Source organism: Podarcis gaigeae, assembly GCF_964106915.1.
Source record: "Podarcis gaigeae genome assembly, chromosome: 4".
Lineage (NCBI taxonomy): Eukaryota > Metazoa > Chordata > Lepidosauria > Squamata > Lacertidae > Podarcis > Podarcis gaigeae.
In genome coordinates this window covers 71,050,510-71,074,049 of record NC_139677.1, presented here as the reverse complement: position 1 = coordinate 71,074,049, position 23,540 = coordinate 71,050,510, and the positions used below count along the sequence as shown (strand labels likewise).

Sequence of the window (23,540 nt, the reverse complement as noted above, 5' to 3'; positions counted from 1 at the left end):
CAGTGGTAAAAAAAAAAACCCTTTTCATTTTCTTCAAAGAATAATCAGGCAGACATTAAGGAGGCAGTGTGTGTTTGAGTGTTAAAAGCAGACAGAAGGCCATGTTTGCTATCTTTTCTTTGCATTTAATAATACATGGGCAAGTATTATTCTGATACATTGACCTCTCATTTCTTAACGCTTAATCTGATTGCATTAATGATATTCATCTTCTCAAGAGTTGTATTAACAGTTGTTAACTACGCTGAATTTTTAGGAATCTCTTATTGCCTCATGATGTGAGTGTGAATGTGTTATATCGTGTCCCAGCCATGAAAATGAAATGTAGAATCAATGCTGGTGTTTGCACACTTGTTAAGTGTCAAGTATGCCATTATACTCTTAGAACAGATTATATTACATGATTTTATAGGGCATTTTTCTGTATTTAGCTCATCACAAACTAATTTTTCCCTTAATGAATGGAGGGACAAATGAAAGGTGATCTCTTATTGTCATTTCTTACTTGGTTCCTCCCTTCAGTCTTTAGTGCTTTCCATTTTTCTGCATACCATACCAGTGGCTGCTTTGTGCTGGCAATGCTACTAAAAAGGCAAATGGCGACTCGTTTGCATATGTACCTGCCTGCCTGCAGGGAAGCATCTAATGCCCATCCTTCCCATTTCTGATCCCTTTTTCATTTTAAATTCTGCGGCTCTTTCCACGCTCCTTATTTTACACGTATTTCTCTATCCCTTCACTTTTCTAAAATTGGCTTCTGTTTCCCTAAAGCATTCTGTTTAAATTTCTTTTGGCTTACAGTGCTTTTGTACACTTTCTCCTCCTTAACTTTTCAGTTCTTTCTTTCTCTTTGCTCCTTCTTTTCCCCTTATGTACTTCTAATCAAACCCAAAACCTGACTATTACTTTTCATTGTTGCTTTTATCTGTTGTTATTCTACAGCTCTGGAACGCACTGGCTACATGGAATGTGCTCACTATCGATATTCAAGCAGCTCTGCCAATTTTGGTTCTTAAACAGCTTCTAAAGAGCAATCTGTGCTCTGAGGCTTTTCCTTGCTCATTAATCCTTCCAGGTTTCCCTTCCTCTTGTGACCATTTCCACCCCCTCCACTTTTTTTTGTCTGATACATTGTAAGCCTCCAGGCAGGGTTTGTCATTACTTTTATCTCTCCTATGCCATTTTGATTTGAAAGTGCTTTAGAAATAATAATATATGCGCACACCACTTAGCAGTAAAAGCCTGCAACTCACAGGCAGGCCTCTTTCTAATTGACACACGAAGCAGAATGTAGTCCCTAAAGTTTCCCCCCCCCCAATAATCTTTGTTTCAGATTTCTTCAAGTACATGCCATTCTGATGCATCCAATTCTACTGAAGGATGTCTAAAGTCGCCGTTGTTTCAATTTGCTGAGGTGAGCTTTTTCTAATTTCTGGGTTTTTTGGTTTTTTAATAAATAAAAAAAAAGAACACTAAAGGCTTTCAGATAAGCTCCAAAAATGCTTCAGTTAATTTATCATCCATTTCAGCAGTGGTCACATACATATTTACCTGAGGATTATGGGTGACTTCTGCATCTTTAATGGCACTTAAATATAGTTAATTAATTAAATGCTTTATATGATGCATTGCATTAGGTAGGCATTCTTGAGCAGAAGCAATAATTTCTTTCGTATATTTAGTAGAAAGCATCCTGAAGCCAAAAATGTGCCAGCTAAGGACATATTTATTTAATTAGCAGCTATAACGGATGCCCTCTTCAGGCATCAGATCTTGACAGGCTTCATCAGGTGGCTGTTCAGGTTAAAGTGTGGAAACACTCTTTCAGTACTAAGTCAAGGTCAGGACCATCCATTAGCATATTAGATAGATAGATCGTGCCCCCGTATGTTATCAAATCCTATATTGTCAAATCCTAATCATCTTTCAGCATATAACCGAGGGCTCAAGTCGCAAATCCATTTTTTGATCATGTAAGCAGCCTTTAGCATCTCCCGATACATTCTCATTGGTGAAGGTAGTGTATGAACCAGGCATTCAGTTCTCATTCTTACTGAGCCGCTTCTCTTCAGGGAGGGGCAGGGTTGCGTGCAGGCCTCATGCTTTCCCGCCCTCACCGGGGGGCATGTCAAGACCCCTACTGTCAGCCAATCCGGCTGGCGGGGGGGTGTGGCTAGCCGCATTTAAGTGGCTGCGCAGCTGGGAGCTCCTCCTCCTGCTCCTGGCTTCCACGGATCTCCCGCCCTTTCTTCTTGCGTTTATCACCTTGACCTTGCTATGGACTTGGGTTGGTCACCTGTTGGAAGGGCCTGGTAGGAATTTTCCCACTTGGCAGATTGGCACCAGCCACTTGGCTTTTGCCTACCTCTTGGCAAATGGTCACAACTTTATAAGGTTTGCGGTTAGGCATTGGAAAAGCTTGGTTTATGGGAGGGGAGGTTGTGGCCATCACCTACCCCTCCCTTTTAAGGGTATTCCATTAAAGGAACCCAGGGGTCGTGGTTCCTGTCCGAAGCCCAGGTGGAGGCTAGGGCCATGGCACGACCTTTCCCATGACCCTGGGGGAGCACCGAGTTGATGTACATCAACAGGGCTCTCCCTACAGGTGGTTAACCGTTGTAAGACTTCCTGCATGGCGGGCAGGAGTCAGATATAGTCAGTTTGAGTCCAATGCCCAAAGCCAATACCACTCACATTCTGTAACCAATAAATGTTGTGGCCTTTTTTCAGCCCATTAACTTAAAATACTTGTGTCCACGTGTTTTTATTCACCAAGGGAGGGAGTGTGGGGCCTTGACGTGTAACAGTACCATTTTCAGCTGCTATGAGTACAGGACTTGTTACAGAGTAAATTATTTCCTACATATTAGACACAACCCAACGGACATTGGTCATGACTAAATCCCACTGAAATAAATAGAACTTGAATTCATTGCACCAAAAACCCCACTCCTTTGTTTTTGATGTCTTTAGTTGTGGATAATTTTTTCTGGATGCTGCTCATTGCATCGCCCCATGAAAGTGGGTACCTGGTCAAGGAATGTGTGAACTGTGACCCTAAGGTGCTGGTGGAGCCCATTAAAATGTTCAACCCAAGCACAATTATATAATTGCAATCTGAAACACAGTTACTAACGATTAAGCACCACTGAATATACCACCACCATGGGTGGCAACGCAAGAGGAGATGCAACAGGAGACTTGTGGAGCCAATGTGAGCACCACTCAGCGATGTAGCAGGCAATGTAGTATTCACAATTATGTAGCTTTTTCTCAGAAAAGCTCAGTAAGAGATTAAGATGCGACCGAAGAAGAGAATACAAACATCAAAGTATAGAGGGTACCCAATTTTTTTACTCCCAAATATTATTTTAATTAGAAGCCATTGTTTCTAATAGATTTTTTTCTCATCTGATATCAGAAAACCAAGAATGTGTGGATAGTTGGCACATTCCAGCTGAGATTAAGTACTTTTAAAACACCAATTATTTTCAATGGGTGAGTTAAGTATGTAATTTTAAGCCCCGTTGATTTCAATTTGAATGTTAAGCATGTGTTTAAATCTTACCCGTTGAAATCAATGGAATGTAAAAGTGTTTCGCTTTGACTGGATCGTGCTCATTATTGTCCTGAAAACAATCCAGAATATCATAGTATTCTATTCCAAATTTTCGTGGACATTTTTGACCAGATAGTTAAGATTGCTGTTAACAGGTTTCCAGCCAGCACACTTGAACATCTCAGCGGTGAAAAATGAAGCCAGAATCATAAGTCTCTCATTTAAAACTTCCTTGTAAGTAGGTTTCTTTGAAATCAGTGGGGTTTATTTCCAACTAAGTGAGTTCAAAATAATATTGCTTATTTTAGACTGGAAATTCTGATTTCTTATACAGTTCTTTCAGCATGGTACTGATCATTTTAGTGCTTTGTATGCAATTAGTGTGTCAGGTGAAATGCTTAATTTGCGTCTGTTAATGCAAGGGATCAAAGCCTTTGGCTTAGCTCCAAGCCGTGTGATACTTTATTTAATATTACCATTGTGACTTTTCATTGTTTTATTTTGTTGCTCTGATTATGGCAGAGGTTTCCCTATGAAAATGATGCTTGTATTTTTCATAGTTTGTCATTTACAATCCATTAGAAAAGTAACATTCATAACACTTTGTGTCCTGAAGAGCGACAAGTTTTGCCATTTCTGCAGAACATGAAAATCAGATTTGGCTTAAACAGGGTGTTCTAATGGCTCTTTTTTTTTAATGTGCCCCCTCTCCCAGATTTCTTCAAGTCCATCAGAACCAGATGCCCCTGCAGATTCAAAAGAAAGTGAGGAATCAACACTATTTCAATTTTCAGAGGTATGACAGATCTGACTTTAAAAAAAATAGAAATACAGTGTGATAAAGCAAGATGGCTTCAAATGTTGCCGTCCTTCTGAAATACACAATTGAAGCATATAACAAATAGTCTCTCCAGCAGGTTTAATTTTTATAATGTGCTAGATACAACTGATATGTGGAAGTACATAGCAATGCCTCCTTCAAGGAAGTAGGATTTTCCCACACAGAATTAGGCTGGAGACTCTCTGCATGCAGTCATCCTGGGACAACAAGAATGAGCCCAACAAGGGGCTGCGTTCACACATTATGGTAAACCATAGTTAATGTTATACTGGTAACTGTAAATTGGCTCCTACTTGGCTCCTCCATTGGCTCTGGTGGGTACAACAAACCATGATCCCTGGTTTGTCGTTACATCTGAATTAGGGATTGTGGTTTGTTTTAATCCCCCAAAAACACAATCAGGAAGCCAGTGTTTGTTTTTGGACCATGGTTTGTTGCTCCCACTTGTTTTTAGGAGAGGAGAGGTTTTCCACCTTAGTATGACTTCGCATGAGACTGCTCTAGAGCTTCTTTCAGTGTTGAGGCTCAGCTGGGAAAGAAATAAGGTAGTAGTAATAAAAAGAGTGTACACAGTGTGCTTTCCCTATTATCACTGAGTAACTTAAACTAGCAGTTATTTTTTGGGAGGAGGAGCACACTTGTCAGAAACTATGAATTCAGATAGACATGAGCCCCAGCACCTTTCAATTAAGATCCTTAACGTAAAGGAGGTGGCGGGAAAGATCTAAACACTTCAGTAAAATACAAGATTCTTCTTCTCACAGGTGCCTTTAAGTCTCTATCCTACCTTCAAAATGCTACCTGTGTTCTAACCCACCTCCCAAAAAAACCCATGCCTTCACACCAATCTGTTTATTGGGATAAATAGGTGTAAATCAGTATAAGGCAACTGCTTTGATTGTGGGGAAAGGCATCATACCTATATCATTCTCATCCCTTTTCTTAATTGCAACAATTAGTACTTCTAAAGTCCTTAAGTCTCTTGACCAAAGGATCAGTGGTTTTGCTTGGTTGTGAAGGGGGAGGTTATATGGCAGTGATGGGGAGCTTCCCACGATCCCAATTAGATCCTACATGTCATGTTCTGGTGCGATGCTGGATTTCATGGAGAAGGAGGCAAGGCATGACACGCCAAGGCCCTTTTGTGACTGACTAGATTCTTAAAGCCCCTGATCTAGAGACAGGCACTCCTTTGTTCCCTAGCCTACTGCCTTACGTGCTTCCTGCACTGCTTGAGGTCCTGGGGAAAGCATTTCGTTACTCCACCTCAATGGAAGGTTCCTGTGAAGGTTCCGACTCTGACCCTGACCCAAGAGGTTCTTCCTGATTTCTCATGTTCTCAGGCTCGGTTGTTTCCTGATCTCTATCAGCAGACTTGGAGCCCTGCACCTGGTCTGGCTCCTTAGCTGGCAAGTCTTCGGCTTCTGACGCAGGAGTCTTGATTGCTGCCAGCCTCTGGGGTCATGACACTAAAGGCCTCTGGATTTGGCCCACAAAAAAACTGTTTGGGGCAAACTATGCAACCTTTCCCATAGTTCAGTCTGCAGCTGCAGAGTGATGATTGACAGGAGCAGCTTTGGAAACACCTGGGATATGACATCAAGCAATTGATAGGGGAGCAGCCCTGGCCACCTGTCAAAATGGCCACGGAGAGTTAACCATAGAAGTGGCTCCCCATCCCTGTTCTTTGGGCTGGCAAGGAATCTTCCCTGTAGGGTGTCCTTCATCCTTTGCACAGACTTGAGCTTCTGTACAGTACAGCCTTGTAGCTGTATCTCTCATTAGCCAAGCCTACATCATTGTTAAACCAAAGGAACGGTATACTGAGATCGCTGCCTGTGATTTTCATCCCCCTTAGCTTGACTATATAATGTAGCTATTCAAGGCACAAAACTAAAATATCTTAAGTTTAAATAAAAAATCAGTTCTGGGATGAATTTGCTTCTGAATAGCAATATCCCAGGAAATAATAAAGTAACCTCTGTCAATGCCTATGAATTCTGCTACAGAGCACTTCTCTCGCCATTGCTGGGAACTGCTGCAGCAGAGGCAGCGAAGGAAGCTTCAGCTATATGCACATTTCTCCTCTTTGTGTTACGATCATGAATTTAGTAGGCTGCGAAGATATGTAGCACACAGTTTGGTGGCTTACTATGAAGCTTGGTGCTAGTGCAGTGTTGCAAGTCCTGGTGTTAGGTATATGCAGTGCTTTTTTTCTTAAAAAAAAGTTTAGGAGTACTCTCATTTTCCTACTCATATTGAAGTGCTGCTGCTCAGTGAGGCCAAACTTAAATTCAAAAAATGTTTAAGGGTTTGCGTACCCCCAGGAGAAAAGCACTGGGTGTATGTAACTTACACAAGATGTGGCACTAGAGCAGCACTGCCACAAACCATTCTGCTGACACCCACATCCAACTGTGCTCAGGGTTCCACCCCTTCATTTGAGGCCCCTACTCAACATTCAAGCATTGCTTCTCTCTGTTAATCACAGAGCACAAGATGGGGGTGATTCCAGTATTGCCACTTCTTCTTTGTGCTCCGTTCCCATGATGCTCCAGAAACATGTATATATAAGTGATGGAGAAGGGGAATGAGGAACAGGGACCCTGGGGTCCTCTAGTCCAAACCCGTGCAATGCAAGATGACATGGTTACTTATTGCAGCCGCCTTAATTTGGGCCAAGGGCAGTACTGCAGCAAGCACAACATCCCAGACCCACATTTGCCTGGGTAATGCAATTGTGGGCATATGAGGCAGCATTTCTGGGTAAGAATCAGAATAGATAGGTGCTTAGCCCTCTCTATGGCTGTGTTCACATCTCATGTTAAACCATGGTTAATGTTTAACTCTGGTTTACTATGAACAAGCAACATGGTGGTGCATGCTACTCAAAAGTCCTTGCTCCACTCCTCCCCCACTCCTGGCTATGTTGGGAGCATGACTAAGGGGATATTTCCCACAACAAACCCAGACTAGGGAGGTTATTTCCCACAAACGCACCACAAAAACCAACCTTTCCCAACCACCTTTTATTTTAATCATCAGATTATACGTAATAAAATACCTTTTAAAATATTTTAAAGCATATTGGTAGCTACACTAAAATAAAGCCGTTCCCCATTTCAATTATAAATAAAAACAAAGCTAGAAGGATATCATATATCCAAACAGTCAATACTTTGTGAATCCATGATGACAATTAGGTGAAAAAACCTGTTTTCTTTTACAGTAATCAGTACACTTTTGCCACTATACCAATAACTTACCTTGTCTCGCTTCTCATTCTTGATATCCTAAAAAATGTGTTCTTAGCCATAGTTGCATACTACCATTTTTTGTCTCTCGATTCTTTAATTGTTGGTGTTTTATGTGATTTCCAGTATTTACATAGACTGTTCTAGCCACAACTAATAGATAAGAAACAAGTTCCCTACATTCTGAGATAACTTACTGTTTTACATAATTTAAAAGAAAATGAGCAAAATGAAACATTGTATCTTAAAATATTTACCACTTGGGTTTTAAAATCATTTCCCATTTTTTAAAGGGGGGGCGGAAACATATCTCTATCACATATGGGGAGAATCTTTCTTTTTATTCTTCCAACATAAAGATAAATAATTTTTATTCATGTTACTTATCTTTTATGGCTTAATTTGCAATCTACTCATTATTTTACAATTATCTCTTAATTCCTGCACATAAAGAGAATTTAAAAGCTACTTTCAAAAGATTTTCACATACATACATCAGGTTTCCGCCCGCTGCCCCCAGTATTTTGTGCCCATTTCACAATATATTATTTTAGTTGTCCCTGTTCTGTGTCATGTTTAACCAAAAGTTTATATATCTTTGCTAATCTATGTTCTTTAATCTTCACAACTTTCTTTTCCAAATTCTGTATGTTCTCTCCTCAACCCAGTTTTCCTTTGATATTCTTGCACTAATGATCTTACCTGACAATATTCAAACCAATTAGGGGTTTTTGCCCTGCATTTTTCTTCTAACCTCTGAATATGAAACCATCCATCCTGCTTTTCTAAAATCATTAATCCTGAATAAATTATTGTTCTTCCATGCATGAAATCCCACCTCTACATTTCCTTTTATGTATTAATTTTTCTAAAGGAGACTTGGACATGACAAATCTTTAATAAATTAAATAACAAAAAAATATTAATAATAGTCTTCGGTCCAAATTTCTTATCTCCCCCAAGTAAATTATGTAATAAAGTTCCCAAAACCTTTCTGAAATAACTGAATATGGTTCTTTAATCCAATCTACTAATGAGTTGAAAACAAACCTTGGCCTCAACTCATGGTTTGATTAGAAAGAAGGAAACAAACCACGAGCCCAGGATTTTATTGAGTTACTTATTTTTAATTGTTTATTTAGACCATTTCCATACCACTTAATATATAAAAATATAAGCAGTGTACAGAAAACGAAAGCAACAACAAAAGACAGCTAACAAATCTTACAAAAATACAGACAGTTTTGTATGCAAAGGTTGCATAATACAAACTGCTAATAAACATAAACTAGTATCAGCTCATTCTCCTTCCAAAACAACTCACTTCTCAGCCTCCATCATGGCGCAAACAAACACAGCTTACTCACTAGATGTCATAGAGAAGAGGACATCTGAAACCTGCTGATGTTACCCTAATCTCTCACTCCAGACTTGCTTTTGCAGGCAGGCACAAAGCTTCCTGAGGCTGCCCACAGTTTTGTCCCATTCAGCAAATTCCACACCCAGTCCCAGCCTATAGCAAGTTTGGTGAAGGATGGGCAATGGAGCACTCCTCCACTCACAGCTCTTTCTCCGGCCTCTGCACACTTCTCCAGCTACTTTCTTTGCGTGCCACAACAAGCAAAGGAGTGTGGTTTGTTACTCCCAGTATGGCCAGGAATGGTGAAGGAGTGAGGCTATAGCTTTTGAGCATCCTGTACGAGTGCACTGCTCCATGTTGCATCCCTGTTAAACATTAAGTATGGTTGCCTGTGATGTGCAAATCAGTGCCAGGGCTCCCCTGCCATTGCTCTCTCAGGTGTTGCTTTCCCTTGCTCAGATGTCCTCTTCTTTCCCCTGATTTTTGGGGGAGGAACAGCAGTGAGAGCATGAAAGATAAAGCATATTCAACAGTCTGTTGGTTCTCTCCTGCAAGCTCGCCTCTCTTTATAACACATTGCTGTGCTCTAAGGTACCAGCTGCCTTGAACCAGTTTTAGAAGTTGGTGTAGCAACGGCTGCTCTTTGCAGACACCATAGGATTATTATTTTTTAAAAAAAGTTTATACTTTTCAGGTATATATATTTCACTGATTTCACAATCATTTTGACATTTTAAAACTTGACTTCCTTTCCCCTCTTTCTGCGGTTCCTTAAATTTATTTTTAATATCTTCTGCATATTCAAATTAACTTAATTTACTCGTTTATTTTTCATATATATATATATATATATATATATATATATATGCAGGTTTTGGTGTCCTCGGGTGTCTTCCCGTGTAAAAGTTGGGGTGTCTAGGCGACGTTTCGACGAGGTCTCACTCGTCATCTTCAGGCTGGTGCTTTCGGCTTCTTGTTACTGGAACAGAGCGGGATCTCAATGTTTGAGTTCCTATAAATACTGTAGAGGGGGTGTGGTGTCTAGCCTCCAATGTTCTGGGCAGAGAGGAAGTTCCCAGGCTAGTGTGCCTTTTCTTCTTTTGTTCCTTAATTACTTGAGAGATACCTTGAGTGATTTCTTGAGTGATATCCTGAGTACCACTTAGGTGGGTCATTAGGTGTGGTCTTTTCCAACACATGAAAGAAACAGGACACGAAATTAATTTTGCAGATTCCAAATTGCTCTTTAACACGGAACATCACCACAAGAGAATAATCATGGAAGCCATCGAGATAGAGAAACACCCTCACAACATGAACAAGCGTGACGACACATCCCGCTTGCCAGACATCTGGAAATTAGCCCTCCCCACAAAAACTGACACCAGATCCAGAGGCACACAGAACGCCAACACCAATCAACCACACCAGACCCAAACCCAGACCCTCTCCACAGATGAATTACTGACACCATCCAGTAGCCAATCCATGGTGGCACCTCCGGATGCTGCACCCCCCTGCAATCCCTACACAGATCTGGCTGACACAAGCCACAAAACCACAGCTCGCCCCTATACACGAAGCCAAGCCAAAGCACAACTAAGTGCAATACAGCCATCTTCTCAGGAAAACTCTTCACAAAGTTCAAGAGGTCAAGACACAAAGACTTTAGCAACCAATCCACACCTAATGACCCACCTAAGTGGTACTCAGGATATCACTCAAGAAATCACTCAAGGTATCTCTCAAGTAATTAAGGAACAAAAGAAGAAAAGGCACACTAGCCTGGGAACTTCCTCTCTGCCCAGAACATTGGAGGCTAGACACCACACCCCCTCTACAGTATTTATAGGAACTCAAACATTGAGATCCCGCTCTGTTCCAGTAACAAGAAGCCGAAAGCACCAGCCTGAAGATGACGAGTGAGACCTCGTCGAAACGTCGCCTAGACACCCCAACTTTTACACGGGAAGACACCCGAGGACACCAAAACCTGCATATATATATATATATATATACATACTCTTACATAGCTGCAGGTTATTACAATAATCATGCCAGTGTTTTTATCTGTTTACAATTTATCTGTAAATATTCAACAAACCTCAAAGGATTAAAATTAAGACAATAGCCAGAAAACTTTCTGTTTGTCTCATTATCTAATTGAGAAGTACACTTAATTCACCTCTTGAAAATGTGGCGTTACAAATTGCACTCTCAAAATTGCTTTATAGCCTAAAGCAAAGTTCTTATATCTCACTGTATTATTATTTGAATTTGAATTTATATACCGCCCTAAAGCTGGAGGTCTCAGGGCGGTTCACAGAATCACTGTAGTGATTCTCCCTAGAAAAAAGTTCTTTTTGAGCCTCCTCAAGATTTTTTCATTTATATAAAGCATGTCTCAATTGCCCAGCATTAAAAAAGAAAATGATGGCGATTACAAAAAAAACCCCAAAATAAATGCAAAATACAAAGTTAAAATGATAAAATTACATCGAATCCATCTGCAAAACTATCATGAACAATATCCAACAATGTTGCTCAGAAAAGTGCTGGTTGAATAAGCAATATCCTGAGGAGGCACCTAAAAGAACAAATTAACAGAAAGAAGATAAGCAGTCCAGCTGCTGGTCTATAATTGTGTCTGAAGACAGGCAGAGTAAGAGGGAAGATGCCAGCTGGGGCAGCCATCTTGCTCTTCTACTGAAGTCGCCATGCTGGCAGAAAATAATTGTTCTCTCCTATCATTGCCACAGGATAGGCTCGGTAATGAGCTTTTACATATGTTTGGTCAGACTTAGAGTGAGTTTTCTACCACTTGCATTCTAGCTGTCTTCCTTTCTTCTCCATTGTCCTTTGGTCTCCAGTATACCAAGGAGACTTTGCAGCAAGGGAGAGCACTTTGAGAGGATTCCTGTCAATCATCATATTTATTTATTTATTTATTTATTTATTTATTAATATTTTAATATTTATAATTATATTTATACTCCGCCCATCTGGCTGGGTTTCCCCTGCCACTCTGGGTGGCTCCCAACAGAATAATAAAAACACGATAAAACATCACACATTAAAAACTTCCCTAAACAGGGCTGCCTTCAGATGTCTTCTAAAAGTCAGGTAGTTGTTAATTTCCTTTGTTAATTTCCTTGATGGGAAGGCGTTCCACAGGGCAGGCGCCACTACCAAGAAGGCCCTTTGCCTGGTTCCCTGTAACCTCACTTCTCGCAGTGAGGGAACCATGAGAAGGCCCTCGGAGCTGGACCTCAGTGTCAATAATAATAGGACAAGCTTTCTTTCAAGGAAGCTTGTCTAATGGATCATAAAATCCCTATAAGCTTTCAATGAAGCCCTGGCAACACATAGTGAAAACCTCTAGCCTAGAGCAGGGTTTCCCAAATGGTGGTCTATGGGCTTCATCCATGTGGCACATGGTGTGTCTGTGGATTTGTGGTTGAAAATTGGCACATCCATCACATTAAATGCTCATATTTATTTTTAATTGTATTTTCATCAGCTGCTCCAACTTATCCCATTGTATTCTATTGCATTGCAACCCAAACTTTATGGAATTCTAACTGAAAAACAACAAAATACAACACACAAGAAAAGAAACAAATATGTTATCAAAAAATAATGCAGCATCTAGCACAGTGCATTACAATTGCTATAACAGACACCCCCCCAAAAAAACAACAACAACCAGATAGAGGGTCTGCCAAGACCCTCAGCAATTTTCATCCGGGCCATGGCAAAAATGTTTAGGAACCCTGGCCTAGAGTATTCACCATTTTAAAGCACGCATATCTTAATCAGTGAGAGAATGTAGAACAGCAAGTCTATCTACACTGAGTTTTCATAGAAGTCTGGAAGCATGAAAAGCTAGGAAACAATCAGCCGTGTATTAGTTGCTGAAAATTAGAGGGTTATATATTTTACAATATAAGCTCTTATAATGTTGACTTTAGAGGCCATTCTCTGCTATAAAGCAGTCCAGAGCCATATGGAAATGTAAGAGAATCCTTTTTGTGCCAAATGAATTATCTTTGGAGGTAGAACTACACTCATTTCCCTCAGATTAGAGTGTTTGGAGAGAGCTCTGAGGACACTTCATTGATAGAAAAGATCTTGAACTTGTTCAGCAGAGCTATTCCCCCGGGTCAGCCCAAGCAGTACTTTGCAGAGTGACTCACATCTTTCTTTGCGAGAGAAGAGGCTGTGGTTTTCATCCTGAACATGGCAGAGTACTTGCTTTTAGATTATTCAAGAGAGGAGCGCACAAAATCCTTACTTCAGCTACTGGAACCCATGTGTCTTTTATTAGCGCAAAGCTATCATTCCCTCTGGACATCTTTGGCACATTTTGTATGCCAAAATTACCCTTTTCCCCTTCCTTTTACACCCCCCCCCCCACTTTCAAATTTCCCACTGAGAAAAGTATTGCTGTACTTTGCACGCGGAAAGCAATCTGTTGCAGTAAAAATTGTACAGTGGCTGTAAACATGCAAAAAATCCAGCAGCACAACAGTCTTATGTTGCCCTGGGACCCAGAATGCCTGAGGATTCTTGGCAGTCGTCCCAGACAGCGTTTTTGTTCAGCCTGGGTGTTCTTCATATGTTTCCTTTCTCTTTATCCCTTTCACCGTAGGAGAGAATAATGTTAAGTCTTTGTGAAAGGAATGATACCATCAAGTGCATGTGTCATTCATAATGGACAACCTTTAGCCCAGGAATAAAAGTCCCCTGTCAGTCATGCATACTCCATTATACAGTATGACACTCTTCACTGTCATCTCCATATGTTTATCACCCCTTTGCTTACCCAGTGGCTGTGTTGTTTTCCAGTGAAAACAAATGATGTGGCTAATAGGAAAGGTGTCCTTTCTTCTCGTGCTCAACCATGAGACTAGTTAAAATAGCAGAATGATGTGCAGAGATGCCTTTGTATCCTGTGGAATTTCAGAATCCACATCAACAACGCTACAGCTTATTGTGTTGATATTGACAAACTAAAATGTCACAAAGGGCAGCTGTCTGCTTGCCTGTCTGCCTCACCCATTGTTGAAAGAGACTTTCTCTGCATTTTGTTTTTAAAAAATTATATCCCTTTCTTCACAGTTGGCGAGTCCTGAACCTATAAAGCACTGTAGGAAGTCAGCACTCTTCCAGTTCGCTGAGGTAAGGCACCTTTTTTTATGCGTGTAAAAAGAAAAGAAAAGGTATATTTTTATTAATAATATTTTGAATTTAATACGGACTGCAGAAGGTTGACACCAGAAGTATCTTTTAGCAAAAGGTGTTGGAAGAAGGAGCTGTGTAGATAAGCATGGGATTTCTGCAAAGATGTATTTCTTATAGCTTTTATGTTTTCATATACAAATGAAATTACAGGTGTAATTTGAAAAGAATTAAATGTGCCTGAGATGTGCTTTCCCATATGACAGATAAAGCTAGGTCTCCACATTTTCACAGCTTGTCAGTCTCATATTTTCTGTAAGTTTGAAAGGGGATAGCTGTACAGAAACTGCCACCTGAGCATTTCCTGCTTCTTGCTACACTTACATCTCCCCTTGAATGGGACAGAAAAGATTTGATTGACATTTTGTTGTAATTCAGGGAGCTGGTTTTTCTGCAACATGCGAAGTGGCTCTGTGGCCCATAGGTTCCAGCAAAATGTAGAATTTTCTGTAGCCTGTCTTTCAGTTTCCTAGAAACCAGAAAGGGAAAATATCATTGCTACACTACTTTAATGTGGCAGGCAGTCTGGAAAGTTTGTTTCCCATGTTGAAGTTGACTGCAGTATTTGTTCACCTTATACTAAATGAACCATTAAAGAGCCAACTATCTGTTTGGTTATAAAGATGGGTCTGGGAGCCGTGGAAGCTGAGAAGTGAATGGGGGTGTTTAACATCTTCCCACCTGCTACTTTCCCCAACACCTAGGCCAGTTTTTGCTAGCCGGGTGCTCACCAGGTGTCTTGGACTACAACTCCCACCAGGGCTTTCTTGGGTGGGCATTGTTGCCCAACAGAGCACCAGACTGGTCAGGGTTGAACTAAACTATCCAGAGGTGTGTTTGCTATTTCAACTAGGCAAAATTGATGCAGCAGAAAAACAGCAAGCAAAGGAAAAACTATGCTGCCTTGACCACTATTACCCCTTTTAAATTACTACACATACAAACTTTGTACTGGAGAAGCCATGATCAGGGTTCTTGGACTGATGCTTACTGCCAAATTAATGCTCAAATTTTGTTGACTCTTTTGGTCTGCATTCAGGCATTATATATAGGAGGAATGTGAGACTTCTATGTTTTATAAACCTTCATAAATTATTCTCTGATTTCCTGTAGAACAAAAACTCTTTGGAGTGGTTGCATATATTGTAGCATACAGAAATGTGTTTACGCAGATGTGAGTACAGGTAGCTAGGAACCTTGACCAAATCATTTCAGAGACACATATATTTGTATGGTACATGTGCTTCATTGGTGTAACTTAATATCCAGATACAATGCTTGTATTCTCATGACATATCCAGAGTGACAGAACATGCATGGAGAATCTACATGCATTCAGTTGAATGTTTGCATGGCGTTCACGTGTTTAGATAGGTGGCAGTGCTTGCTCTCATGATCCTATATGTGTTCATTCAGAGTAGATTAGCTGCAAAAGCATGACTCCAGGTAACCAATGTGTTGCACAAGGGTATATATTCTTGCACAGCAAAACAGTTATTACTTTTTGCCAAGATACCTAGCCAAGATACAAATCACATTTGTAAATTAGATCATTTCGCCACCAGCCTTTCAAGTAAAATGGGAGAATCCAAACTACCATACAAAGGTAAAGATGGCCTGATTTACAACTGTGTAAATTGATACAGCTCTAGTGAGTTGAACATAGACAGTCAATGAAGATATATCTGTTTACACTAAAGGAAACACTTGTCCTGTAGTTTTACAGTCTCCTTAGTGATGGCCTAATTCATTAATGTTTACCGCAGGAACTGAATGCCATACTTGAAAGCATTACTTGATTACTTTCTAGTATTAACATAATATTTCTTTATATAATTCTTCTCTGTTTGGATCCCCAGCTCTTCCAAGTGTAATTGTGGAATTTGAAATTTCCTTTGACGTTTTGCATTGCACTTGGAGGCACAACTTTTATCAGTGACATTGTGATATTATCTTCCCCCACCCCTTGCTTTCTTTGTTTCTACTTTAGATTTCATCAAGTACATCCCATTCAGGTCCTCCTGAATTAACAAAGCAGTGTGGGACATCGGCATTGTTTCAGTTGGCAGAGGTAGTATTAAAATCCTGTGGCTTAATTACTACTGAATGATGCTGGTTGCCAAGGTCTGGGAAGCGGAGCAGTAGTACAGTCATAATTAGCATTGTTGTTTATAGAACCGTAAATTACCACGTTGGTTCCAAGGAACAAGATTTACCTTGTCTAACCATTAGGCACACAGTCTCCGTAGAGCCAAGGCGGCAAGTTAAGAACTGCTAGCTTCAAGGTGCAGTAGTGCACTGGGTAGTAGGCAACAGCCAATATGTGAAATACTCCTCTTAATTCTTTTGTTCTTGGTTTTAAAGAATGCTTTATATCTTCCGTGGAAAAGTTCACAAAATGAAAATTGCATGGTGAGAGAGTTGTGCTGCTTCTCCCAGTGATGCAACATGCATTGTCCAGTAGAGGAGCCCATGACTCTCATGCAACCACAACCTGCATGTACCAAGTTAGTAGTCTCTATAAAAGCCAGTTCCCACCATTCCATCATTCCCTAGGGAGACCAAGAAAGAGAACTAAAATATTAGGATATTTTGAAGAACAGGCTTTATTTTCAATGAGTGGGATCACTGTGTCCTGAGTAGGTCCATGCAGTGTAAAATCCTCTCTACTGTACATGTTTTAACCATATTCTAATCACAGATTTTGCTTCTATTTAAATAATGATAAATGAATACATGTAGAGGTGGCTGTTTTCTCTTCTTTGGTTAGACAAGGCAAATCTGAATTACACTTGGGTTTTATATTGAACTGAAAGCAGCTGAAAGCAAAGGCACTCTTTGTAAAATCTTCTTACATGTACAGTCTTTTTTCACTTGATCATGATGAGCGTGGCTTACATAGCACCACTGCTTTCAAATTCAGGATGACACCATCAGGTTAAAAACTAACAAACGACAGTGCCACTTTTCTCAAGTATTTCTTTTAACATCTTTAAGAAGATATTTGCCACAGTTTAATATGAACATAAGGGTGCTCCAGCCCACTACAGTTGGTGGGTTGAGCACATTTAACTTTGTACAGGGACACCTTGTTTTAAAGTGCTTCGCTTTATTGTGCTTCACAGATATTGCTCCTTACGAGAATGCAGGCACAGCTGCAGGCAGTCCCGCTTCCCACCACCACTGCCTCTCTTCTGGCCATGGGAGTGGAACTGGCTGGAGCCAGTTTTTCCCCTGCAGCCTCAGGTGGCTGGCTTAATAGACAATAGTATAGTTTAACATTACTTTTATATGCCACTAGGGGCTGCGGGTGGTGCTGTGGGTTAAACCACAGAGCCTAGGACTTGCCGATCAGAAGGTCGGCGGTTCGAATCCCTGCGACGGGGTGAGCTCCCGTTGTTTGGTCCCAGCTCCTGCTAACCTAGCAGTTCGAAAGCACAAAGTGCACGTAGATAAATGGGTACCGCTCCAGTGGGAAGGTAAACGGCGTTTCCATGTGCAGCTCTGGTTCACCAGAAGCGGCTTAGTCATGCTGGCCACATGACCCGGAAGCTGTCTGCAGACAAACACCGGCTCCCTCGGCCAGTAAAGCGAGATGAGCACTGCAACCCCAGAGTCGGTCACGACTGGACCTAATGGTGAGGGGTCCCTTTACCTTTACCTTTAGGAAACCAAAACATTTAGTGCCTGACTCATTCAGCCCTCTCAGGCTCTATTTATGAGGATCCAAGATCAAGGACTTCCCAGGTCCCTCTTGAACTCTAGTGAGGGGAATTTCCTCTTATCCTCTTCTGTTTCTGAGTTGGAGGAAGGGAAACAGTCCAGAGAAGAGCTTCCCGTCCCCACATAAAACACATAAGAAACCTCCTCATTCCCTTCATTCCAGGGGATGTCCCTCCACCTGCAGGTCCAAAAGCAAATTTCAGGATTCCTGGATCTCCTCCTGATCCCAAGGCCACTGCAAATCAGGCAGAGGCTTCAACTAATATTGGGCTAAGAGGTGCCAGTTCAAGGAGACCCAGGAGCCTGCTGGTGGGAGGCAGTCTGCATCTGTTCACAGAGGAGTGTAAATGCTAATTATAGGACCCACGAATGCTGGACAATGTTTATTTATTTAATACGTTTATACACCACATTTTCTTCCAAAGAGCTTATGGTGGTGCTTCCCTCCCCATTTTATCCTCACAGCAATCCTGTGAAGTAGGTTAGGCTGAGAGGCAGTGACTGGTCCAAGGTCACCCATTGAGTTTTATGGCTGAGTGGAGATTCAAACCCTGGTCTTCCATAGAGCTCAGTAATTGTGAGGGTTATCACATTGTGCTATTAGGATGTGCTCCCCGTTGTCTGGTAATCCTCCTGCGAGTATATAGGCTGTGTAATGTTGAACTGCCAAGAACAAGGGTGGTTTTTCTAGAACAAGTCACAAAGCTCTTACCCAGCTTTGCACTAGAAAAGTGAAATTAATGTTTTACCCTTGTTTTAGATGTGCCTTGCCTCAGAGGAAGTAAAAGTGAGGGAACCAGGGAAGGGAAAGCTAGAAGCATCCAGAATTATCAAAGCCTTGGAAGCACCAGAGGAGATCAAAGTTGAAGAACCAGAGAGGGTGAAAGTAAAAATCGAAAAATCTCATAAGGTGAAGGGCCAAGAGCATGAGAAGACAAAGATTGGAACGTCTGAGGAGGTGACAAGATGCAGTCACATTGCAGATCCTTCTTTGGACAGCATGACATTAGTTGGACCTGACAGCACAATTGCAAAGGATTCTGTATGCCATTCCCAAGAACTGACAATGGCTGACATCAGCACCTTAGGATTAAGCAAGCCGGAAAAGCTAAAGAAGAAAAAGAAGAAGAAAAATAAGCCGGACCAGCAAGCACTTGAAAAATGTACCCCTAAGAAGGCTTGCAAAAAGAGGCAGTCTTCTGAGTCAGACATTGAAAGCGTCATTTATACTATTGAAGCGGTTGCAAAAGGGGACTGGGGGGCAGAGAGACTCACAGAAGTGCCCCGTAAGAAAGCCCGTCCTTCCTCAACGGCGAAGGGGAACATCTTGGAAACAAAGTTACCAAAGAAAAAAGTGAAGTCGAAAGAGAAAAGAGCTCTAAAGGAAAAATGTGTAGAGACCACCAAAGAATCAAAGCCTCCTGATTTTTTTGACGTTGCCGACAACAAGGAACTGCCATGCGAGGTACCCGAAATCATCAAATCGGAACCGCTCACCCCAACGGAAGAGATGATGCCACAAAGCTTACCAGAGCAGGTCAAAACCGAGGACAGTGACTGTAACAAAAAGACAGAGACATGTGGCTCGAGGAAATCTGAGAGAGCTTGTAAGGGTGCTCTGTACAAAACTCTGGTGTCAGAAGGGATGCTGACATCCCTGCGTGCCAACGTTGACAGAGGTACGTGGCTTTTAACCTGCCTATGTTTGGCATGTCTGATACAGGCAGTGACTGCTGCTGTGTTAGCATCTTGATCTGGAGTTTCTTCCAACAGCACGAGAAAGAACAGTGGCAAAAGCCTAGAGCGAGGGTAGGGAACCTCAAGCCCAGAGGCCAAATGCAGCCCTGCTGCCAAGCTCTCAGGCCACACCCCCTCAGTAGCCATGCTCCAAACCATCCCGGGGTGCCTTTGCATGGCTGAAACTATGATAATGCCTCTTGCTTGCCAGGATGGGATGCTTGTTTGTGCATGATGGCTGAAAAAAACTGATATTCACATAGCTGGAATGTAGCCTACTGTACAAAATAGGAGTCACGTCCATCGCCTTGGGCGCTTTTGTTGAAAATAGGAATTGATTTAAAAATCATTTTTAAAAGTGATGGATTAATTTGGTTGCTTAAATCTGATGTTTTTCCTTGACAGACTCAGCCTTAACAAGGTAAAGGTACTTTGAGATTCAGGATAATTAATTTAATCACACTACTTTCACAAATATATGAGGAGCTGCTTGGGAGTTGCAACATTCAATAATAATTTAAGTTGCATGAGTTTTGCAGGTACCAGTGTAGGTGCCCATCTGCCTGCCTGTCTGCCCAGCTTCCTTCTGTCTTAATGTCCCATGATTCTATAACAGGTTCTATGTCTCTTAATGTCTTTCCTAGGGAAACGAAGCTCAGGAAAAGGCGGCAGCTCTGATCATGAAGGATGCTGGAATGAAGAAAGCTGGGCATTTTCTCCTGGTGGGGCAAGTGGGAACAAAAAGCTTAAAAAACCTAAGCCAAAGGAAGAAATAGTTGTGGGGTAAGTGCTATAGTGTGCAAGTGTGCCGTTTTGAGTATGCAAACTTTTTCAAGCTTGTTTTAAAGCAAGTAGAAATTGCCTCATTTTCATAGGTTGACTGTGCTTTATGTCACTTTAGTAAAAGATACCGTATTTTTCGCTCTATAACACACAGCCGACCATAACACGCACATAGTTTTTAGAGGAGGAAAATCCGTAGGCGTGCCACCCGTAGGCATTCCCTCCATAACACGCACAGACATTTCCTCTTACTTTTTAGGAGGAAAAAAGTGAGTGTTGTGGTGCAAAAAATACGGTAGTCTTCTAACAAAAGGAATGCAACATTAAATCACCTATTCAAAGTTATTTTCCACTTTCCCCTATGGTTCTTGTTCACTATCAGTCTTGTGCTGGTATTTAGCCTTAGACAGAGTTTACCACCTATTTGGGGCTGCATTCCCTAGCAGTTGAAAGCCACAGTCCCAGCACATGAGGTATCCCCTACCAACCTCATTCCGTTGGCTGTGTCTCAGTTAGAAGGCTTGAACTCTCCAGAGTTGAATCACCTATTCAAACCCATTTTTATTTCAATGTTAGCCTTAAGCCATACTAGAAATACAGCACATAGACGATTGATATATGTAAAATGATTAACAGTATCTGTACAGATGCGTACAGTAGACTAGAAGTAGGTCAACCAAAATTGTCATTACAGCAATCGTGACAGCAGTTCACAAATGGGGGGACTCAACAAAAGCACCAATAGTGAATAAGCTCTCGTTCTTTGTTGACATCTGCTTTTAAAGAGTCATTCCTTTGTAGGAGTGATGAACTCTAGTCAAATCCAGATACTCCAAAATTGGATCTGATTTTATTCATTCTGTGTAAGGATGCAGATACCCTGCTCAAAAAAAACACACACAAACAAAACACACACGCACATTGGAAGGCTACATGTACACGACTGCATACCATGGATAAACATTTACCTAGTAAAGCATACACACTTGGGTGAGGAATCCCTACAGATTTAGAGTGTGTGGATGTGTTTTCAGGTTACTAGTATAGTCTTTACTCCTGCATGCTGGTGTAGCCAAATACATGTTTTCACCCACAAATTGCAGTTGTTGAATTGGAGCCAATTCACCATTTCTTTTGAGCCACTTTCCCATTTGAGACTTAGTCTAAAGCCATTGTTTGAATGATTCATAGCTACAGGGAAAACCAATAATACATTATGCTTAACTGATCTGATAAAACAGAGGTGTTCATCTTTATAACTTCTTAATGGAGCAAACTACTAGCTATACTCCATTGCGAGGCTGGGAGTTTTCATTTCTCAAACAAACAAGGAAGATTAACTTACTGGCAAGCAATATTTCCATTCCTATAATGCACCACTGGGTAAGGGATTTTTGATTCTGCCTCACCGTAAAGTACTTGGATTGCTAGCATTAATTATCTTCTTTCTGTTGTTGAGAGGTAGGGAGAGATAATCTGTCTTCGCAAGTTGATTTTTTTTTTCTATATGAAGAATCACATCCTATTTCTTTTTGCTAAAAAAACTAGTCAACCCTTTTCTAATTTTCCCTGTATCATATTTTTTTATTTGCTAGGAATAATAGCCAGATTCTTTGTCCCACAGTAATCTGCAAAAATATTCAATAACCTTTGTAATTCTGTTGAATTCCATTAAATTAATGATGCATTGTCTGCACTCAATAAATACTGTAATGACATTTTTTCAAACATTGTGAACCTAAAATTTCTCACCCCCTGTATATGAATTGTGGCACCCAATCTGTTTTTAAACAAACTTGTGGAACTTCTTATTCCATTGTAAAGCTGTTAGATAATGTCTCTCCTCATCCAGACCTTATGGTGAAATATCTGTGTTGTTTAAAAATGTATACAGCCGTACCTCGAAAGTCGAACGGAATCCATTCCAGAAGCCCGTTTGATTTGCAAAATGTTCAGAAACCAAGGCCCGGCTTCCGATTGGCTGCAGGAAGCTCCTACAGCCAATTGGAAACCGCAGAACCAGCATCAGATGTTGGGGTTCCAAAGAAAGTTCTCAAACCGGAACACTCACTTCCGGGGTTGCAGCGTTCAGGAGCCAAAACGTTCGCGTCACAAGGCATTTGACTTCCGAGGTACAACTGTATTATGCTTTATCTAGTTCCTGTCAATTTTCCCCACAATTGCCTTCAACTCCCTTTAAATCAAAAGTCGTGTAAAGCTGCTCATTCTTTCTGTACCTTTAGTAGCCCAATCCTGTGCATGATTACTTGGAAGCAAGAGTGCTGTCCTTTACATACCTACTGAGAAGTAAGACCCATTGAGTTCAGTGGGACTTATTCCAGGAGAATGGGCGAAGAATTGTAGCCCAACAGTTTAATCCATAATTCCAGTCAGGCAGCAATGGGATAGGATAAAGCAGCATAGCAACATCCACAGCCTTGCTGCTTAACACCAGGGTGGTAGATAGACAAAATGCTGTTCTGCATCTGAAGGCATCCCTATTTAGGGAAGTTTTTAATGTTTAATGCTGTATTAAGTTTTTAATATTTGGTTAGGAGCTGCCCAGAGTGGCTGGGGAAACCCAGCCAGATGGGCGGGGTATGTATAAATAAATAAATAAATAAATAAATAAATAAATAAATAAATACTATTATTATTTGCCTGGAATCACATGACAGCAGCTGGGGCCAGCTCAGGATCCGTTCTATGCCTCATTCTATTCAAATCCCACCAGCAGTACTTCTGCCCACTCATGATTTTGTTGGGCAGAATGGGGAGCTCAGTGCTGGAAGAGTGACACTGGCATGGCTGTTTTGGGCTGTGCAGAGGGAAGCCTCCGCCCAATCCACACACACAAAACCCATGGGGGATCAGGGTTTTGGATGGCAACCTAAGTCCCATTGCTGGTATATGACTTCCTCCCAGGTACTCCTCCCATCTTTTTTCACACTGTATAGTGATTTTTAAAAAATTGTTTAAAACACAATCCCCCTAAATACAGTGGGATACATACTTCCAAGTCAGTATGTATAGGATTGTTCT

At 41.1% G+C, this 23,540-nt stretch overlaps 1 protein-coding gene across 16 annotated transcripts in view; it reads left to right on the top strand.

Annotated features, from left to right (window-relative positions):
* Positions 1-23,540, top strand: part of BBX (BBX high mobility group box domain containing) — a 133,682-nt gene that overhangs the window by 98,709 nt on the left and 11,433 nt on the right. For all 16 annotated transcript variants that reach the window (XM_083736412.1, XM_083736407.1, XM_083736422.1 and 13 more), the window contains 6 exons: positions 1,334-1,414; positions 4,275-4,355; positions 14,136-14,195; positions 16,246-16,326; positions 18,739-19,657; positions 20,360-20,498. In XM_083736412.1, the coding sequence (XP_083592538.1) occupies positions 1,334-1,414; positions 4,275-4,355; positions 14,136-14,195; positions 16,246-16,326; positions 18,739-19,657; positions 20,360-20,498 (1,361 nt within the window). The remainder of the gene's footprint in view (positions 1-1,333; positions 1,415-4,274; positions 4,356-14,135; positions 14,196-16,245; positions 16,327-18,738; positions 19,658-20,359; positions 20,499-23,540) is intronic.